At 36.5% G+C, this 21,577-nt stretch overlaps 1 protein-coding gene and 1 long non-coding RNA gene across 5 annotated transcripts in view; one reads left to right on the top strand and one right to left on the bottom strand.

The window, feature by feature from the left end:
- The window catches only part of RPS6KA2 (ribosomal protein S6 kinase A2), a 114,437-nt gene that overhangs the window by 23,478 nt on the left and 69,382 nt on the right, over positions 1 to 21,577 (top strand). Inside the window, exons 2-3 of the mRNA XM_026705105.2 lie at positions 14,662 to 14,778; positions 17,708 to 17,789. Of these exons, the coding sequence (XP_026560890.1) occupies positions 14,662 to 14,778; positions 17,708 to 17,789 (199 nt within the window). The remainder of the gene's footprint in view (positions 1 to 14,661; positions 14,779 to 17,707; positions 17,790 to 21,577) is intronic.
- On the bottom strand, positions 329 to 10,070 carry LOC113439304 (uncharacterized). 4 transcript variants are annotated; one of them, XR_015744567.1, is made up of 4 exons: positions 9,840 to 10,070; positions 7,845 to 8,004; positions 4,535 to 4,740; positions 329 to 3,820 (listed from the first exon to the last, which is right to left on the bottom strand). It is a non-coding gene; the product is annotated as an uncharacterized LOC113439304 (long non-coding RNA). The 4 variants fall into 4 exon arrangements; XR_015744568.1 differs by having other exon boundaries at positions 637 to 3,820; positions 9,909 to 10,070; XR_015744563.1 differs by having other exon boundaries at positions 637 to 3,820; positions 9,793 to 10,070.

Consider the following 21,577-nt stretch of genomic DNA (forward strand, 5'->3'; position numbering starts at 1 on the left):
TATCTCTATTAATCAACTACCGTATGTAGAAGAGGCATATGCAACCTAAACAGGAATGGAGAATCACACCAATGTAAGGAAAGGGATCTTGCAAATCTTTTGCACATCTTTCCATTCCACCCCTTGTGAGGTTTGGTTTTTGTGAGATACCTTCCCTCACTTTCCATGTAGGAGAAGAGATAACATGGGGAAGATAAAAGAAGAGAAATCTTCACTGTGTGACTTGTTTTTTACTTCCACAACATTGATTCAAAACTAACTCATAAAATTCAATGGGATTTAACACTAGCGTACCTTTCTGATATATGACAGCTTGAGCAGTTTATTAATATAAATCTGTATTTATTCAGATGGAGGCAAATAAATAAAATTAGTAGAAAAACAATAGTAGGAGAACCTTCACTTACAGGGAGATCTCTGGAGTAATCCCCGTTTTGTAGAGAGCGTGCATTTTCATTGCTGGACAATTTGGTTCAATTTCCTTTTTGTTATTCTCTTCGAGACAAAATGATCATGAATCTAAGCCTAGAGCAGTGCCAATTTAATTTGGAATAGGTTCTCTTGTCTGTTCTTCTGATACAACAAATTTAATCAGCGATAACGTCACTTTAATGATGGATGTTGATTGCTATTGTTACTAAAATTAGTATTTTTATTAATACTTTTTGAGTTACAAACTATTATATATCACATTCAGATATGGGATAAGTAAATTGATTACTGTAATTTCCAAAGATTTATAATGAACATTTAATATTCATTTGGATGACTGGTGTACCATTGCTGGAGATTGTAGCTCGTAATACAGACTTAGCATAAAGTGAGGAAAATGAAATATCCCCTGAAGTACTCAAACCTTTAGTGCTGCTGACACTGGCACAACCCTTTTTATTAGATTTAATTGGATGTATGGAGGGCTACCAGATATAAGGCTAGGTTTAGCTCTGTTCTTTCCAAATATCAGAAGCTGAGAATGCTCCACCTGGGAATTATAGCTTGTTTTGGCATAACTAGTAAGATTAGAAGGCAGCCTCTCTGGAAAAGAAAGAAAGAGAGTGAGAGAGACAATAGGGCCTGGTGTTTTTCTATTGCTACTGTGGAAATTCCATTCAGTTGAACACATTTTAGATGAGAGATATAAACCTGTTTTGAATATAGCTCCTTGTTGTCACCCATAGGATGGGGAGCTCTTGGTTCAGCATCATGTACTAAGAGTATAATACATATGTAGAATACCTCTTTGAACTTCATGAGCTAGTTTATATAAGACAGATCTTTAAACAATATATTCTATTCCTTTAATAAACAGACAGATTTGTTCAACTCTGCATGACATCTTTTCTCAAGAACAAATGTTCCAGAATCCCTTGGGTACTTTAATCCCCCAAATATTGGAAGCCAGTGTTGCTAATAGGATTTAGAGTATTAAGGTCATAAACTGTATTGGTATATACTATATAAGGCTATTTGTTACAAACATCTTATTGTGTAGATATATGAATAGCATTTATTTTACCAATACTAAAATAGCTAAATATTGTAAATAAGGGAAAATGCTTCAGATCCTTCAGGTCTTAAAACAGTCATTTCTTACAATAATTGTTTTCTGTTCCTCAAGTTCAGTGTCTTCTTATAAAATTATTTTCTATTTTGAAAATCTAGTTAATATTGATTTAAATTTACTGTTTGTTGCATGCTGCAGTATATAATACCCATTAGTTTTCCACCTAAGGCACCTAATTATGCAAAGCAATAGTTCTTCTTCTTGGCCAGTGTTTTAAAGATTTTTTTCCCCGTCTTCTGTCAGAGCCTGCAGTGCAGTGGGGTATTACTCAGCAAATATTTTCCGAAAGATTGTGATATAGCAGCAAATTAAACACGCACGGTCATTTAATGAGAGCTTTTACAAGAAGACAGTTGACCTTTCTGGTAGATATAAGAAGAATTTACTTAGTCAGGGGCCTAAATTGAATTGTTGACCCAAAGGATCCGGTTGTACCATCCTGCGATGAATAGAGAGGATAGATGTAGTAGAAATAAGCAGGCAGGTTTCAGTAAACATATCCCACAAAGAAGAATAGGCAGAGTCAAATCCCCAAAGCCCAAGGAACAGTCGGCTTGTTCTGACAAATGCTTCAGTCCACAATGAGCCCTTTGTATCCTCTGATCCTGACTACTCTCCTCCACAGGTTTTATTCCAAAGTCCCCTCAGGCCTGAACTTGATACTCAACTGCCTTTAATAAGGTGCAATAGCAATAGCACTTGTATACCACCCCGTAGTGCTTTTCAGCCACAGGTAATTTGTTTCTTTGGGGGAGAGGGTGTTGAAGGGGTGGGCAAATAAGGCCAGCATTTCTGTTTTTGCTGAGTGTACTGGTATAGTAGAAAAAGAAGATGTCCTTAAAAGGACAGAGGGAGGATTGGCTACCAAGGTCATGATCAAATAAATAAAACTTGAACCCAAGAAATATTTGTGGAAACACCTCAGACTGTTCCTGTCTCTTTAAAAAAAAAAAAAGAGGAAAGGTAACATATTCAGACATGCATGGTTCTATTAATATAACTGTTTTAATAAAGGTAGCTCAAGTCTGCAGGGTGTCTAATTTTTAGTCTGGTCTATCTGATGGAGCTGACATCAGTCTTGCACATCTGAAGGTGCAGGCTTAGCACCAGCACCACTGTGTTGTCACCAGGAAGAAACTGAGGAAGAACCAGCCTTGGAAAAGGGTAAAGGTGAGAGCAGGCAGGAGGGTCTCATTCCTGTGTGGGTTACCTTGGGCAGGACTCGGGAACAAAATGGTGGCTGTTGCTAGAGGGAAAAAGGGTGTTGGAGGGGACCCCAGTGCCTAGTTCCCACACCCAGGCTGCCTGCAATTTTGCTGCCCTGGAGGCAAAGCATGTTTTAAAAAGCCCTGCACTATTTAAATTCATTGCATTGTAATCATATAAAATTCACTGTACTAAAATGATAAGTATTTGTTATAATATTTTTTGAGGCGAGGTATTATCAAAGTAAGGGACGTGGTGGCTCAGTGGCTAAGATGCTGAGCTTGTCGATCAGAAAGGTCAGCAGTTCAGCTGTTTGAATCCCTAGCACCGCGTAATGGAGTGAGCTCCCATTACTTGTCCCAGCTTCTGCCAACCTAGCAGTTTGAAAGCATGTAATAATGCAAGTAGAAAAATAGGGACCACTTTGGTGGGAAGGTAACAGCATTCCGTGCGCCTTCAACATTTAGTCATGCTGGCCACATGACCACGGAGATGTCTTCGGTTAGTGATGGTTCTTCAGCTTTATAACAAAGATGAGCACCACCCCCTAGAGCCAGAAACGACTAGCATGTATGTGCGAGGGGAACCTTTACCTTTATTATCAAAGTAGGCAGCAACTATTTCATGAGCAGGACCACACATTCAGGAGATAGCTTAATTTACTTGAGGCAGGGGTTCTCCTCCCACCTGGCTGTACAGAGATGGTGGCAGGCAAGGTCCCAGTTCAGGCTTAGACCTTGGATACCTTGTGGCTTTATCACTAGGAACCTTCAGTGGGGCTGGGCCACTGACCCTTTACCCTTCCAAATGCAGCGACTCCCCATGTCTTGCTGAAGATCAAGTGGGAATGTATCTCATATTTTGTGGGGCGTCTGTGTCTAGACATACCTGGTTCACACATGTGGGATGTACTCTGTATTGTCTGAACAATCAAATACCTACAGAACACCTCTGGATCAAAGATTTTCCATTGTATGTGTGTGCAATTCATTCACCACGTCTCATCAGACATCCTTCTGCATTTATCACAATTCAGAAGTGTATGTTATCCTGTCATTTGAAAGAGGAAGGGGAAAAAAGTCAGCTTTGTCGTGCTTGCTTTGAGTCTGAATCATTCTACCACGGTGAACTGGCCCTTCATCAGATATTTTTTTTGTCATTATGCAAATACTGAGTCTTTGTCAAATGTGAACCGGGAACGGAAAAGGGGGAATTTGGGAAGTGTTTTCCTGGAATCTCTAGAACAATTTTTCTGACAAAACATCCCCAATATCATTTATAACTGGAGCAGTGGTAGATGGATTACATGACATTTACGTTAGGAAATGGATGGAGTCTGTTTAAATCTGCTGTTCAACTTGTCAAGAAAGGCAGCCTTATCCTCAGTCTATTTTTGAGTTATGAAATATATTTAAATGGGAAGGAGGATTTTTGCGGACACATAGTTTTGTAGGAAAGCAGAATGAGTCATGTAAGTTAAATGTAAAATGACTTTAGAAGGGCAAAGGTGATACTTTTGTGCTTTTGCTAATGCAAACAGTCCCATCAAACCAAAGAGAACAGGAGAGAGCAATTCTCTCTTTCCCTTTGTAGCCCTTTCCAAAGCACTCAGAGAAACAACCAAGTCTCAGGAGTAACATCTAAAGCTAAGAAAACTTCTCATACATTTGAGTTGCTGAGTCACTCAAATTCCCACCCATACCCAAGGAGCCATGCTTTTATGTAGAGGCAAATAGGAAAGAAAATGTGACTAGTAAGACCTACCACTTAATTTTAGAATTATGAGACTACGTGCTGGGTTCTTTTTACTGAAGTAGGCTAGCAACGGTAATGTAGCAATGGGGTCTACTTTGGATGCAGGCAGTAAGGAGGATATTACCAAAGGAGATGAAGAGGCTGTTGGTGAGTGTGGAGTTGGCTGCCCATGTGGCAAACAGCTGTTCAGCTGTCAGTAGTGCAGCATAGCACATCTAAAATGAAGAAAATAAAAGTGTTTTCAAATCTGTTTTGAGTCTTGGTGACAGTCCCCTGCAATTTTCTTAGCAGCTTTTTTTAAAAGCAGCTTGCCAATTCCCTTTTTTAGGACTGAAAGTAGGGGCAAACTTAAGGTCACAATGCTGGCCTGTGCCTAAGATGGAATTAAAAGTCACAGTCTCCTAGTTTCTAGCCAGATGCTTCAGCTAATTCACCAAGTTGGCTCTCGGCAATGGAGGATGATGTTAAAAAACTGATATTCTCCTGGTATTAATTATACTAGGTAAGTCACAGTGTCAGCAGCGATTCCTTAGTCCTATTATCACATTCAGTGAGGATAAGGGAAATGTACCACAAAAGAGTTAATTTCTTGATTTTCAAAGGACCACAAGGGATTTAACTTTTATTACTTGTTTAAAAATTCACTTTATCCCTACACTTGCAAATTGTTAAGGTGATAAATCGGGAGCATGTCTTGTAATTTGCATTTCAGAATCAAAGCAGAATTAATGGAGTCATAGTTTGCCACAATGCAGGATGTATTGGTTTGCAATATAGTGCACTAAAGGCAGGAGAGCAATTAAAATATAGCACAGCAAAGGGGCATCCTCAGTAGACATTCTTTACAATTTTTTGTCTTTGCCCAGGAATCATATCTTCCCTTTGAAAAATTATTAGATGGGGAGAAACAACTTTTAGAGAAATATAAAAATAGTGAAAGAGGTCTGCGATCTCTCCCTGCTGATGGATGCTACACCTAAGTTAACTTTCCATCCATTTATAGGTTTTTGGCAGCATCTCAAATCTGACACATAGGGCTGTTTCTTTTATCTCCTATGAGAAGGCTTAAAAACCTTGCCCTTCCTGAGTAATTAATCATTTTATATAATTTGGTTGAAGGTTGTAATGGTCAGGATATAATACTTTCCTGAAAAGGCTAAGAGAAAATAAATGAAAAGTTATTCTAGTTTAGTAGGTCAGTAGCTGCAGACCTCTGAGCTAAATATGATTCCTTTCTGGGAAATTGTTTGCTCAAACTTCTCTCAATGGCTAACACAGAAGTTAAATACGTGTTGAAAGTCTCAATAGAGACCAAATTAAACATCGAATATCACTCAGATATGTTTATTAAAGTTAACAAAGGCCTCTTCTTCCATAAGGTGTACAGAGTTCAGGCAGATCTTTAACCTGCAAAGTGAATATTGTCTTCGTTTCCAATGCAAAACTTTAAGAGACACAAGTATCTCAACTCCTCACAGTTAAAGAAAAGGTGACAGACAGGTCTGGATGATTTAGAAGAGATAATTATTGTTTCATGTTGTTGATTAGCTTCCTGAGACAGTGCCACCCTTCTCACTTTAAATCTGTCACTTTGGCATCTATTTGACATTTTCCCCATCAGCAAATATTATTTAAGAAGCACCTGCTTTTGCTATAATTAAAAGTATGAGATGTTTACTCCATGTATTTGGGGTAGGCTCCCATGCAAAACATTTCTTTAAAAAAGTTACTAGCATGTTGAGCAGGGACCAGCAATTAGATCCTCCTTCTTAAACATTATCTTCCCAAAATGGGATTCAACTTCAATCATTCCTAGTCAACCAAAAGGTGACAAGAGGAGAAATTCAACACAACTGGAGGTTGTGATAGGTAATATAGGTGTATTAACCCAGTATATTAACCTGGCAACCCATTTTAAGCAGTAAAGAATAAGTAGTTTCTTTTTTCCAATCTGTGTCTGCTCTAAGCATGTTGTTTAACATCTGAACGTTCAAAGGTCAACTTTGGTCAGATGCCAGTCTTGAATCCCATGCCTGAAATCTTTTCAGAAAATACTGTAAATTCCTAATTATTAGACTACAAATCAAATGATGCTGTTATGAAAATGCAAAGGACTATTGGACTTGTAGGTTTGACAGAACCATTTCCTTTCAGTGATTTTCTTTCCCCCACCCCTCGCCTTTCTGATAAATTCTCCCTTATTGATTCTTCCCAACTCCAGAACTAATTATTTATTCTCCCTTGCTCATATATGTCTGTTGCTGATCTTGACTGAACTTCATTTCTTTTTCTGTAGGTGAACATTTAGTGCAAGGTACTACATTAAGGTAACTAAAGAGTTAATGTATAATAGGTTCACTGAACACAAAACTTTCCAAGAAGAATACAAGGTTCAAGTCGAGGTAGAGTACTATACGATAGCTGATTAATTGAGTAATTTAGCTGGCAAGGACAATGCGAGTCTGAATGGAAATGGATGTTGATTTAAGTCCATGAAGACATTTAGAATGACCAGCATCATGGAACATTTCATTGTATCTGGATTTGTGTTGGCGTTAGTGTTACATGTAAATACAGATACAGTAAGAAGTTCTTTAGATTTTATGCGCAAATGGGAAAGAAGAACAACTTTCTGGTGTTCCAGACCTGCCATGTTTGCTCATAATTAATCCATCCCATTGCATTTAGGTAAATATGCTGCAAGCAGCAACTATGGGTTTACTTTTCTTTGTAATTATTTCAGCTGTATCTATGACAGAAAATAATTATATTTACTGGGCGCTTTACTATTTCATTTCCATTGGGATATTCTCTCTGATGTATGAAGAGATACAGTCACAACAGTTGGTTTCTCTATCCACTCTATCACTTCTGCCTGAGGAAGGAATTATATTTATTTCATTTCATTTACTTATTATTTTTACAAATCTTTGAAGAAATCCATAATTGATAAGTAGCGGAAAAATATTCCTGAATTTATCCAAGCTAAGTTTTGTAAGGTTAAAAAAAAAAGTTTGAAGCAATGAATTTCACAGAATGGAATGCCTTTAAAGATATAATATTTCTGACAAACAGAAACAGCCACTATGTTCACCAGCATTTATGTACAGTATACATTTACATTGGTGGACATAATGTGGATAACAGAGGAATTAGAAATAATTTAACTGAGCGGTAAAAAGCACAGGCAAAGAGATGCAATATAGTTAGATAATTTTAGATTTTAGACTTAAAATGGACTTGCAGGACAACCTTGATTTTAATGGTCATATGTTGGAGTGAAAGCAGTTTAAAGCATAATGTGTATTATTTTATTTACCTCAGTTTGTGATAAGCCAAAGAAAGAGAAATATACATTAGTACATCAGTTTATAAATTAGGCCTTCCCATATCTTTCTGTCCTTGCAAATCATCCTTGCTTCCACCACCTCCATACACTGATTCATTCACTGCCTTTTGTTCCTCAGCAAAAGAACAATCTGTAAAAGAACAAATGGGTGGCAAAAGCAGAAAATTGATTGGCGGGCTTGAAAGACTGCAAGAACATTCATAGATCAATATTTTTACCATCAGATATTCCAGACTTTTTTTTTATCCACTAAGCTTACATGGGTCAGGATGGTAATGAAAATGCAGAAATTAAAATACTAGCTTAGTTGTGTTTTCCGTCTGACATCAGTAGGCTTTGGATAAAGATATGGGCATCTGGAAGTATTCCCAGTTTGCTGTTCCTCTGTTCTTTCTTAAAGAGCGGTTCTTTTTTTTTTCAAAACCTCTTTGTTCAGTTTTGTTTAAGTGATCCAGAAACTAAAGGATGATCTTAAAAAAAAAACTGCTGATACAATGAGAAATTTCATTGCTAAACTACAATAAACTAAAAAACAAAAACATGAGCAAACAAAACCCAGAAAAGAACACCAAATGAAATCTGGCTAAATCTAGCTTGTATCAATTATTCCTCTTTATACTATTCTAAACTTGCAAATCATCCTTGCTTTCAGCACAACTCTGCTCTGCCAAATACGTTCCTCTTTTTGAGATTTTATCAATTCTGTCTAAATCTATACAGCCATGATTGTTTTTGACTCTTCTTTTCCTCTTGACTCATTCAACTTCTTCATATATTCATTTTATGATTCTGTCCTCATTCTTTGTTTTAATATGGTCAAATCATCTCAGCCTACTTCTTTCATACTTGATACTTCTTTCATCTGCATTCATCCTTCATTCACTAATTCTTGACCTTATCTGTTCATAAATGCCCCTTTTCCTTTGTATCTAACTTTCATGCTTCTGTGATTCACTTAATGACTGCCTTGCTTAGCAATGAAAATTCTAATCCCAATTGTGGTTTAAGTCAAGGACTACTTCTGTATACTCAGAAGCAAATTCTACTGAGTCCAATACAGAGGTGGTATTCAGCCAGTTCTCACCAGTTCTGCAGAACTGGTAGCGGAAATTTTGAGTAGTTTGGAGAACTGGCAAATATCACCTCTGACTGGCCCCACCCCCATCTCTTCTCTGCCTCCTGAGTCCCAGCTGATCGGCTGGGTCTTCTTTGGTTGCCCTGCACAGGAGAACGGAGCTGGAAAGCAGGTTAGTGGGGTGGGGAGGGAATAGGGATTTTGCAGTATCCTTCCCCTGGAGTGGGGTGGAAATGGGGATTTTGCAGTATCCTTCCCCTACCATGCCCACCAAGCCACACCCACAGAACTGGTAGTAAAAATATTTGAATACCACCACTGGTCCAGTAGATTTTACTTCCAGGTATAAGATTGCAATCAAATATAATAGTTTCACTGCTTGAATAATAATTGCCAAATGGTAAATTAAACTCCTTAAGCTATTAGTTTCAAAATGTATGAAACGCTTCTCTTTTTAGTAAGGTAACTTTGAACTTTTAAGGCAGAGGAGAATGGGGAGAGAAAGACGTAATCTTTCAGATAAGATAATACTACTAAATTTGTTTGTTTTTCAAAAAAAACCAGTGTTGCAGTTTTTCTATAACTTGTCTACTTTGATACACGCACACACACATTGGGTTCTCATTGTACAAGTTGGTACAGTTTGTGATAGGAAGTTATAAAACAAGTATCTCTGCACTGACGAAATTATTATATAAGGCAAGAGGCTAAATGGATCTACAAAGAACATCTATATAAAGTGGGTTACGTAAGTATCTTGAAATTATCTTGAATAGTTAGACCTCAGCCCCCAAAGCAGTAGCTCTTGAGCTTCTTGCGCACTAGTTATTAATGAAATCCTACTTTTTGCATTTGCAAATCTGTCTCATTTTGTATACAGTTGGCAAGACCTGAAGCTGTTTTTCCTGTGCTCTCTGATGCTGTTAATGACTCGGAGCCACTGGAATTCAGGTCACAACCTCTCTGCTGAAGCAATTTCTGGTAGAGGCAGATTTGCACCTTCCCATTGTCTTCTGTCACAGCTGACGTTCTTCAGCTGCTGCTTGGAGGAATTGATGCCCAGTTTTGTAAAATAGCATTGCTCCAGTAAATTCCTCCTCGTTGTCTTCTCAATCTCCATTCTGACAAGGGAAGAGAGAGAAAAAAGACATCTGATTCAGAAAACACTTATCATGGAATATTCTTCAACTTTTTAGAGTTTAGGAAATACAAACCAATGATAATACCATGTGTTCATTAAACAATAGGTTTTTGGGGGGTTCATATAGCATGCTAAGTTAAAACTAATAGTTATAATAGTTAACTTTGGTTTCAAATTCCAGTGAATCCTAATAAAAAATAATGGGGAGTTTAGGTTTGAATGACTCATTTCACTACTGGAAAACCATTGACTATGCAATAGAGCTAAATTAGGCAACTGTAAGTTGGTAGCACAGGTATTAGTCAGCCTAAGCCACTTCCATGTAAAACCATCCATGGTAAAATCAGGCCCAACTTCAAGGATGAAATGATGCTGGACAAAGTATTTACTAACCTTCTCTTTAATTTCTGATGTCTTCTGTAGTTTACAGTATCTTGCAAAGCCCATTTGTAAGCTTAACAGATGGTAGTATTACAAGTAGTTCTTAATTTACAACATGGGTCTCAAACTCGTCCCATCACATTGCCATCACATGACATATCATGACTTCCCCCCCCTTCGCGGAGCTGGGGTGGGCGTGGCCTGTGCACGATACATCCGGCTTGCAGGTCGCCAGTTTGACACCCCTGATTTACAACCACAATTGATCCCAACGTATCTGTTGCTAAGCAAAACATTCATCAAGTGAGTTTTGCCCCGATTTTACCACCTTTTTTGCCACAATTGTTAAGTGAATCACTGCAATTGTTAAGTTAGTAACACAGTTGTTAAGTGAATCTGGCTTCCCAGTTGACTTTGCTTGTGGGAAGGTTTAAAAAGGTGATCACATGACCCCAGGAGACTGCAACTGTCATAAATATGAATTAGCTGTCAAGCATCCAGATTTTATCACATGACCATGGGAAAGCTGCAACGGTCATACGTCTTTTTTTTCAGTGCTTTTGTAAGGTCTGCTGTCCAAGCTTGTGGGTTGCTTATCTAGTCATGTTACCTAGCCTGGTAATGAAACATTCGGAAATCAACCCACAAGCTCGGAGAATGAATCTTCACCCTCATCTTATACCTGAGTTACAGATATTTGCCACTATTGCAAATTTACTAGTTCTTACTTCCTCCTAGCCTCTTTGGTGTGTGACATTTTATTTACACACTGCCCACCATAAAAATGAAAGGAAAAAAGGGAGACTGACCAGATAAATAATTAGCCCCACACCCCAAATTTCCTGCTGTTTTATTCAGTCATAGGACTGGAGTTATGGTAGATGGAGGTGATGTAATTTATTGCAAACACTTTGTGGGGAATGGATAACTGCTTTCCTTGCCTCATTGGTCATGCCGGTTCTTTTTGTAGAATTTAGATTTAAGATAGGGGTGTTATTATATTACACCCCTGTTTATTCAGAATAAGTTAAAAATGAAGAATCAAACCCTTTTGTTTTATGAAATGGTAAGAATTGACACAAGTTGTTTCTCTCTTAAAGAGATGTAACAAGCAACATGCTTAATTATAGAATGTCAAAAGGGGCTGAGTATTGCTTTCCTTTGTTTTAATTATATAATTATCGCTTCCTCCTTTTCTGCTTTATAGTCTGGCCAGCCACCAGCTGCCTTTCTTTTTTTCTTTTTCTTTTTCCTTTCCAACTCTGAGCTTCATGTTTACCTTCTTAAAGAAATGGCCAGATAATATTTATTCAAACCTTTATTCAAAGAGAAAATAAAATAGTCTTTCATCGCACAAGGAAGTAAATTATTCAGTTAAAATATAATCCCAAGATATTTTATTTTATTTGTTTAAGTAATGACAACATCCAAATTAGTCAAGTCAAAACATGCAGCTCTCGCTTACTCTCTGGTGTGATTAACTTAAATTGAAAAAAAAAAAACCCTTACGGGTAAAAATGACATCGAATAAAGTGAGAAGAAAATAGATTTGGTAATAATATTTGGCCAAGACCCCCAAACAGCCCCATTTTAATTCAGACCACAGACAAATTCACCACAGAAGTAGTTTAACTTTGTTTAATGCCCTACAAAAGTCCAGGAAGATCATACATTTAAAAAATGCAGGGCTTTAATTGCCCAGTTGAAGCTAGTAGCCATTAATTTATGCTCCTTTAACCTTAAATAAGAAATTTTGTCCATAGAGCTTATGATCTCACTGATTCTAGGCTTCTGTGACTCCCGCATTTCCCCTTTTTTTCTCCCCACTAATCAGAAGGTATTCAAAAGCTTTTGTTCTACATATCCTAGTGTCCTGTTTCATCTGAACAAAAAAAATGGAAATTTATTTAAAACCGTTTCTTCAGTTTAGAACTCTGGAAATACATTAGATTTTAATTCCCATCATCCTCAGCACATCTGAACATTTATTTTCATACTTTTCATTTGGTATATTTGCCTTGGCTAGATATAATGAGAGGCTAATTCCACAGAATTGAAAACATTAGGTTAAAAAACTGGTCTTCATTAAATTAGTAGGAGTAAATTGTAACCAAAGCAGGTTTTTAGAACCTGGGTGGATTATTGTTCTAGCACTCCATAAAATATTTACTCAGCCTGGATAAAAGCAGAACTTAAAACAATCAAACAGGCTTAAAACAGATCACATATTCAGAGTACATCAAAGTTCAGTATGGTACTTCTCTCTTTTACTTTATACCTGAAACCAATTTAGGCAGCCTTGGATCACATTCACACATTATACCCAGTCATAATATGACTTGTTTCTTTTTGGTTTTGTATTTTATTTGTAATAGTAAAATATTAAAAAATACCCCACAATATCAACAGAAAAAAAATGGTTGCACACTGAAGAAAACCCTGGCGATGTAAAGAAACTAAACATGATTTTAAAAAAGAAGAAAAAAGGCTAATTAAGAAAAGAGTGAGAAGGATCCATGCCTGAATATATGTGGACTGTAGTTTAATAGTAATATTGAAACCAGGTTCCCATGGGCTAATCAACAAATTTTGTTTTAAAACCTTGTGATTTAGCCTATATCTGTTTTTCTAGTTGCTTTGCCAATCTCAAAAATAACAGTAAAGAAAATTTTAATATGATTTTGAGTTCATATCTGGAAACAAGATTATAACAAAGAAGAATTCAGCAATAATGTATGTTCAACTCTGTCCTTTGTAAATGGAATTTATTATATCCTATTTTTTTTTAATTAAAAAACCCCTCCAGTAATTGTTTATATATGTAAAGTGACTATGTATAAAAGCTAATCCAAGACACCTTGTTGCTCTGGGCAGAGATATTCTTCACCTTTTCCAGGTCTGAAAGGTGATTAGGCTAGCAGTGACCTCAATCATAGATTCATAAAAGACAATCTGCATCATTTAATCAGACAGTTTAAGTTATGTAGCATACAACAATAACACTTTATGCAGAACAAAAAGGCTTAACAAGATCTGAGGCAGGCAGGTATTATTCAGTGTTACACATTAAGGAATACATCATTAGTTATTGTTCAGCTTTTCTCCTGAGAAAAATCTGTTTTCTTTGTCTATGTGAGAATAACGTCAGTCTGGCTTTTGGTGACAATGTTCCTTGTCCTAACTGAATGAATTTATAGCACTGTGTGCTCATAATTAATAGCAATTTATCTTCATTTTAGTACCTTTTATAAAAAGCAATGATTAAAGTATCCAATATATATTCAGCTTTATAATGTAAGAAATTAGAAATCTCTTGACCTATATTGGATCCAGTTGGAATATATAAAACATTAAGAATTTTAAAGATGGTCTATAGGAAGAAAATTCAGCCAGATGTTACAGCTGACATGAAATGTAAGGTTGCTTATAATGCTGAGTTAGCACTGAGGTGAAAAGTTCTTTCTAACCCCTCTGTGAACTGGGGACATCTGTACATAAATTTTGTCAAGTGTTCTTCTGAACTAACTGGAGGGAGTTCCTTACTGCAGTCTTTATTAGCTGTAATTCAGCCTACTAGATTTAACAGATCTGAACCTACAATTAGAGTATAAGTATTCTGGGTTCTTTATGAGCCAACTTTAAAATATGACATATCAGCAGTAATGATTTGCCCTTGTTATGTGGCTGACCAAGGGAACTAAATATTGTGCACTTATTAGCTAAAATTTAGTCAAATTTGAGGGGTTTTTTTGAGTATTTTACCTTCCAAAATAATTGCTTCTATGGTGCATCTACTAATTAACCCCTAAATCTGATGACAGTAATATCTGTCCTTTGTTTTCTTCTACCTTGAAAAAACCCCCAAGATTTGTCATAGAATAGCTTATTCAGGCCTAGCAGCTTTATGAACTGACTGCGGTGTTTTGATTTACAGGCTTACTTTTCTTTAAATTTAGTAATAAAACAACATATTTCATAGATGAAAGTAAATCACAGTCAGGTTCAATATGATTAACATGTGAAATGAAAATATTTGTGCACAAAGATGGATAGAACTAATAGGTTCCACACAAGTATAATGCTTAGCCTTGAAGTAAAAACTGAACAGAAGAATAGCAGTTGGAATTAAGTGACATAATTAATTTTATCCCGGCTATGAACTGTGCCTTGGTTTATTTTTTCATTCACAGGAAGAAAGCATCGTAAAGGAGATAGACATCAGTCACCATGTCAAAGAAGGTTTCGAAAAAGCAGATCCCTCTCAATTTGAGCTCCTGAAAGTATTGGGACAGGGTTCCTATGGAAAGGTAATGTTTTATGTGTAATTTAGCTTTTTCCAATTTGGTGTCTTCAAAGTTGGTGGATCAGTTCCCAAAATGCAGTGTGTTTAGGTTGGAATTCTAAAAGTTGAATCTGTTGTGAAACTTTCTTGCATTCATAATATCCAGATAATCAGACCAACATTCATTCACTCATCTCTGAAATAGGAACCACATCTTCATTAGAGAGAGATACATCCTCTGACTCATATGTAGGGTCACATTTTCAGCTCCCCCCCCTTTTTTCCCCTCCTGACTCATCTCTTCCTCTGTACCTGGTTTTCTTTCCTTACTCTCCTTCATGTTGCCATAAACATAAAAGCAGCCTCACTTCTTTTTCAAAGATCAGGCTAACATTTCCTCAAGGATAGGGCCTTTAAAGCTATGGAGAATGAAGGAAACATCCAACTCTTCTGGTACCTTCTATTATTCCACCTTGACTCAGACCCTCAGCTTTAGTACAATAGTTTTACTTTGTCAATGGATTATATGAACCAAAATAAAGGCGTCCCAGATGCCACAGTTTCCTCCACTTAGCCTACACTTTCAATTTAACTCCAGTTATTAAGGAGAACTTTGATTCCCCACAGAGCATTTTCAGGGAATATAGTGATTTGAAATAGGGAAGCAGGGAAGATATTTTTGGATAAGGTTTCTTCTAATTATATTAGATACAACCTACAAAATTGGAAGGAAAGCACTGATTAGACTCTTGAGATCTGTCATTGGTAACTGAATCAGATTCTCCTTCAATTTCCCTTTCAAACCCAATACTCTTTGAGGAGAGATTGATAAAGTATTCTTCATCTAGCGTGAATCCATACAACTTTTCAATATTTCAGTGTTCTACATCTATCAAGTTAGTATACCATATTTCTAAAATGCACCTTTGTTCAAGGCAATCAGTTTTTCAGCTAATGGAATTATAAGAAATTATTCTGCAATTGATAGCCTTTGGTAGGAATGAGCAGGTAATAATGTTTTGTGTATTATTTTTCATTTGTTGTATTTTTATAGATATGATAAATAGATATCTTCTTAAACATTGTTTGATTCACATGCTTTGAGAGAAATACAGTCAAATACAATATTACCCAATATTACAGAGAACAGCTGATAAATGACTATCTTATTTAATATGAAGTCACATTTACAGCTATGCTTTCTATAGTTATAGAAAGGCAAAATCAAATGCTGTGTATTGATTTTTTTTTATTCCCACTCTTCTTCTCCCACTCATGGAACATAATATAATTCACTCTTCAAAAGTTTGTTGATTAAAAAAAACTTGCTGATATTTTAATTTGTGAAGAATTCCTATATAATCTTAAAGGTTGAATGCCTTTAAATATTAGTCAGGGGTATTTCAAAAACTGAACAACCATTGAGGAATTATTAAAAATAAGATGACTACTTTCTCAACAAAAATGAACTACTTTAGAAATTTATATGACAGCATTTATTGAATATTTGTCTTACTATCTTCTGAACTATTGCAATCTAGTTGCAGTCTTAAACCAGTGAGTTGGATTTCTGAGCACAATAGGTTGGAAATTAAACTAGCAAAGGAAAGGGCTTTTTTTCTAATTAGGATGCTTGAAAGCAAGCAAGGTAAATTCCTGTGAACAGTGATTTTTAAAAATATGTAATCCAATGCAGATCTTTCCCTCTGAGAGCACTTACTGAAAGAATACATCGCTAACTTTGTTAGTTCCAGCTGTGCCTCTTTCAGCGGATATTGCTAGAGAGAAATCTGTTACTGAGCAAGAGGTTGGCTTTTCCTAAATCAGCTATGGAGAGAAGAAACTTTCAAAATTTTAAAAGAGTTTGTCAAGAAGATATACTTTTCAGTTTTGAGGTATTTGTTGTTGCAAACGTCTGAACTAAGGCCTGAGATTTTACAATGGTCTGAATATTAGCTAGTGTACATATGTGCATTTTTACTTTAGGGAGTGGGGAATCAGTACATTTGTTTTTGTTCCTGTCATTTAGACATTAAGAATGGATATCAAATTCTGTAAAATTAAACTAAAGCATATTTTATATCTTATTTTTCATTTGGAACTCTTTGTTCTATTATTCAGCACATAAAAAACATTATTTGGAAAAAATCAGAATCTTAGCATCACCTAGACCTGCTCTCTGAGGGAGATGGACAATTAAGAAATATGAAATATCAATAAATAAAACTTTTCTCCTTTGATTTCCTTTTGCCACTAAAATCCTTACTTCTCTATCAGTATGGGCAAATGTATATATCTGAAGCACAAAACCTATATAGAAGCCTGTTTATATTAAAGAACTCTTGGGTAAAACTTTGATTTTGAATCAACCCTTATTTATTTTTCTGAGTATTAGTCTCTGAGATTCTACTTATAGAGCATTAGTCCTTAAAATTATTACTGGCTCCAAAAATGGCCCAAATGGTAAATGGAGCCTCTTTTAAAAATCCCACATATCGCCTGTGTTTGTCTTCTGAGCCCATATCTAGTGTCCTTCATGATTTATAAGTCTTACCCATTTTAGGCTTAAATTTCCTGTAAGGCTTTCTTGTATTCCATCCCATTTTTTAAGAGCACGTGTAAGCTTACTGTTAAAAATCAATTGTGAATTTGGCTGTTTTTATAGGGATTGTGAGGACAGCTGTTTCTATTACTCTTTTGAGATCAGGTGCTTTTTATCTTTGTTTTGTATTTCTTGTTTTGGTTATACTGTTCTGGGTTTTTTTTATTTTTAAATAAGCCACAATGAACTGTTAAGGAATTGTCTAAATTAATAATTAATACCGAAGAATAGAGAAATGCATACTTATATGATCACATACCTTGCAGGTTCACTTTACGTTAAGCAAATGAAACAAGTATCATTATTTTAAATGTACTTCATTAAAATGCCCTTTGGGTTTTTTCCCCCACAGGTATTTCTAGTGAGAAAAATCAAAGGTTCTGATACTGGGCAGCTCTATGCAATGAAGGTACTTAAGAAAGCAACTCTTAAAGGTAAGAAAAGAAACTAGAGTCAATATACAATAACTCTTTTGATTAATAGACAACTTTCTTTGTTGCATTCCAGGTTGTATGTACTGAAAATATATCTGTCCCATAACAAGGAATTACTCTGTGTATTGTGTTTGGCTCTTATATTCTGAATCAACAAAGGTAGCTGGTAAAAAGAAAATTGGCCTACAATCCAAGTCCTTTTATATATGACCAAGGGAAGTAGAACTTGATTTTTCAGAAGAGTAAGTTAATGATCAGGATGACACAGGTGTGTATGATCCTAGAGGAGAGCTTTCATACAAATATATTTTGTGAACCCATTGCACTGCTCGTAGTCACTCATACATTTGGGGTGCCTTTGTGGGGCTACCTTGAAAAGCTTTGGATGCTTCTTCTGATCCAGAATGCATCAGCAGATTCAGTTTTGAGCACACCATGGTATACCCATGTAATATTGCTCCTACATGAACTGCACTCAGGGTGCTGGTTGATACTTTTAAACCCCTATGTGGCATGATGGAACCAGTTACTTGTGAGCTGCCTTGTGGTTTCTGAGTGACTGATAGTTTCAGATCTGGCAGAGTGAACATATTCCAAGTGCAATCGATAAAACCATCTGGTGGGTCCCTGGAAGTATGCCTTCTCTGTTATGCTGCCTACCCTATAGAATAGGCTCCCAACTAAAAAATATGGACAGCTCCTACTCTGTTGGCTTTTTGCAAGGCTATAAAATCTGGCCTTTCTCCCAAATATTTGGAGTTGGGATATTAGCATGGGAACTCCAACATAAATTATGTATCTAATGATTCTGTGTTTTTACTGAGCCTTAATGCAATTTTAGTCCATTACCGTTTTTTAAAAAATTCTATTTTTATTTTGTTTGCTGCCTAGACTTTCTTGACAAATGAGCAGCAATATATATTGGATTATTTAATAAGTAAGTAAAAATAGTTGCAAATCAGACAAAAGCCATACCTCCAAGTGAAGGTAATTCAGTAGTAGAACTTAGAAAGCTTTCTCTATAAATATGTTCAAAAAGAAGTTAAATAGCTTTCTGCCAGGAGCTAATACAAAGCAGAGAAATTCTGCCTTATTTTTGATGGGTTATTATTCAGTTTGATGAAAAATAATGCACTTTAGAAATCTTTCAGAGAAGAGAATGGGTGAAATACGATGTTCTTGCACTCTCCTATTTAGTTTGTTGATTTATATGCCATTTCTGTTCTCACACAATCCTTTGCCTAATGGATGCAATTGTACTTAATTGTGTCAAAGGATCCTAATCCGTTAGATGTGAGAAATAAGAGCTTGGAGTAAAGTCAATATTCCACTCGAGTACTCATAAATGGTACGTCAGGCTTTACATTTCTAAAAATATTGGGTTTTTTTTTCCTGCTTCTACTGTGACTCCATTCAACACAAAATGCCTTGCTACCTTTTCTTATGCTAAACTATTCTATCCCATTTCAGATGTTTAGATATGGAAGTTCACTTTAGAGATGTGAATTTAATTTTCATTATAATTTTCATTTATGATTTTACACCCCATTTGCCAGTTTCCCCACTCCCGTTATTGTTCTATAACGCAGTGGAATGTTTCAGGTAGTACTTCTATTGTCTTCCAATCTGGGTTCTGCTTTTTGAAGCTGCTGCTCTATTTGCAAAATCAGCTACATTTTATTTTTACTACTCAAAGATCTGACACTTATTTCTTCATTATCAATTATTATAAATCACCATACTTTGAAAGAAACTGCAGAAATGGCAAGCACCTAGTGTATTGGAAGGGTCTTGTGAGGTGGGACAAAGAAATGCTGTCTCATATTCAGATGAGAGACAGCATAGCCCACAGCAGGATACCAGGTGGGGCAAGAGGCTCAGAGGGATCCTCCCTAAATTCTTGGGCTGAAAAGATGAAAGTGGGAGAATTGTACTTTTAGACATTCAGGGTTCTGTTAATGTCACTTTACAATGAAGTAGAATTGAATTGTCTGGTTGTATTTCCTGTTTGGTCTTCCTGATTTGGCTGACATCACCTATGTCAGGGCTGTCAAACCCATGGGCTGTATGTGTCACGCACTGGCCACATCCACACCTGGTTTAGCGAAGGGGGAAAAGTCAGGATATGTCATGTGATGTTAAGCAGAAGCAGAAGACAATGCTTATGGGGCTTATACTGATAGATGTGAAGTGTTCAATAAATGTCAGAATCCACTGAACCAGCCCTAAATTGCATTAGGGTGGGTCACACCTTGGAGGAGACTTACTGAAAAATGGGGGGGAAAAGACCATTTCTTGGATTACCTGAAAGAGCACCGCAATTTTTCTCCCCATCTCTTCCTGAAGATATTGTGCATATTGAAATGGCCAAGCCAAATTGCCAAAGAAATCCACATAGATTGGCTCTGATGGGGGGGAAATTGAATAGGGAGGGGAGAAAAAAAGGGTGGTGGTGGTGCTGTGTCTTCTGCAAATATACTGCAAAAATACTGTAAGTACATCTGAAAAACAAAGATAATGTTGTTCCACTTACAGAAAACAAGCTGCTGTTCTGTTTCCTATTATATTCTGATTAATAGCTTGGGTTCAGAAAAAGGTCAATGAGTCAGTTCATGTTCATACAAAGCATGTAAAGCAATAAATATTTTATAATTTGCTAAGCGTACATGAATTCCTTTTCTTTTAATAATCAGACTTATTAGTATTAATGTAATTGGTTTAGGATACAGGAGTATGATGGTGTACCTTGGTGGCATGTATAACATATAAGTAAATAGCAGAAGTTGCTATTAAATACAATATTCAACAGCAGAAGCTTTTTCTGCGATTAACAGTGATGGAGGAAGTTATGGTCCTAAGAGCATAAGATGATCACTATACTTAAACTAGCTCTATGGTGCTTCACGTAGTGTTAGCTGTCACATTAGAAATGATTTGTTCTGAATATGGATGATATACTTTTCATTGTTCCATAACCATTACTTTTCCTGGGCTGAGAAGAGTCCTGCAAACAGATAACAGATAATCAGAGTTGGAAGGGAGCTTGTAGGTCATCAAGTCCAACACCCCACCCAAGCGGGAGACCCTACACCATTTCTGACAAATGGCAGTCCAATTTCTTTTTGAAAGTCTCAAGTGATGATGCTCCCACAACTTCCGAGGACAAGCTGTTCCAGTGGTTGATTGTTCTCCCTGTCAGAAAGTTTCTCCTTATTTCCAGGTTAAATCTCTCCTTGTTCAGTTTCCATCCATTATTCCTTGTCTGGCCTACAGGTGCTTTAGAAAATAGCTTGACCCCTTCCTCTCTGTGGCAGCCCCTCAAATATTGCAACACTGCTATCATGTCTCCCCTGGTCCTTCTCTTTACTAGACTAGCCAAGCCCAGGTCCTGCAACCGTTCTTCATATGTTTTAGTCTCCAGTCCCCTAATCATCCTGGTTGCTCTTCTCTGTACTCTTTCTAGAGTCTCAACATCTTTTTTGTAAAGTGGTGAACAAAACTGGACGCAGTACTCTAGGTGTGGTCTTACTAAGGCTTTATAGAGTGGTATTAGTACCTCACTTGATCTCAGCTGAATCCCTCTATTAATGCAATTTAGGATTGCATTAGCTTTTTTGGCTGCTGCTGCACACTGCTGGCTCATATTTAGCTGGTTATACACTAAGACTCAAAGATCCCTCTCACAGTTACTTCCATTGAGCCTGGTTTCTATATGTGTACTTTTGGTTTTTCTTGCCTAAGTGTAGGACTTTACTTTTCTCTACACTGAATAACACATGAAGTGTCCA

This window comes from Pseudonaja textilis, chromosome 1 (assembly GCF_049901715.1).
Source record: "Pseudonaja textilis isolate UNSWEBS1 chromosome 1, rPseTex1.2, whole genome shotgun sequence".
Classification (NCBI taxonomy): domain Eukaryota; kingdom Metazoa; phylum Chordata; class Lepidosauria; order Squamata; family Elapidae; genus Pseudonaja; species Pseudonaja textilis.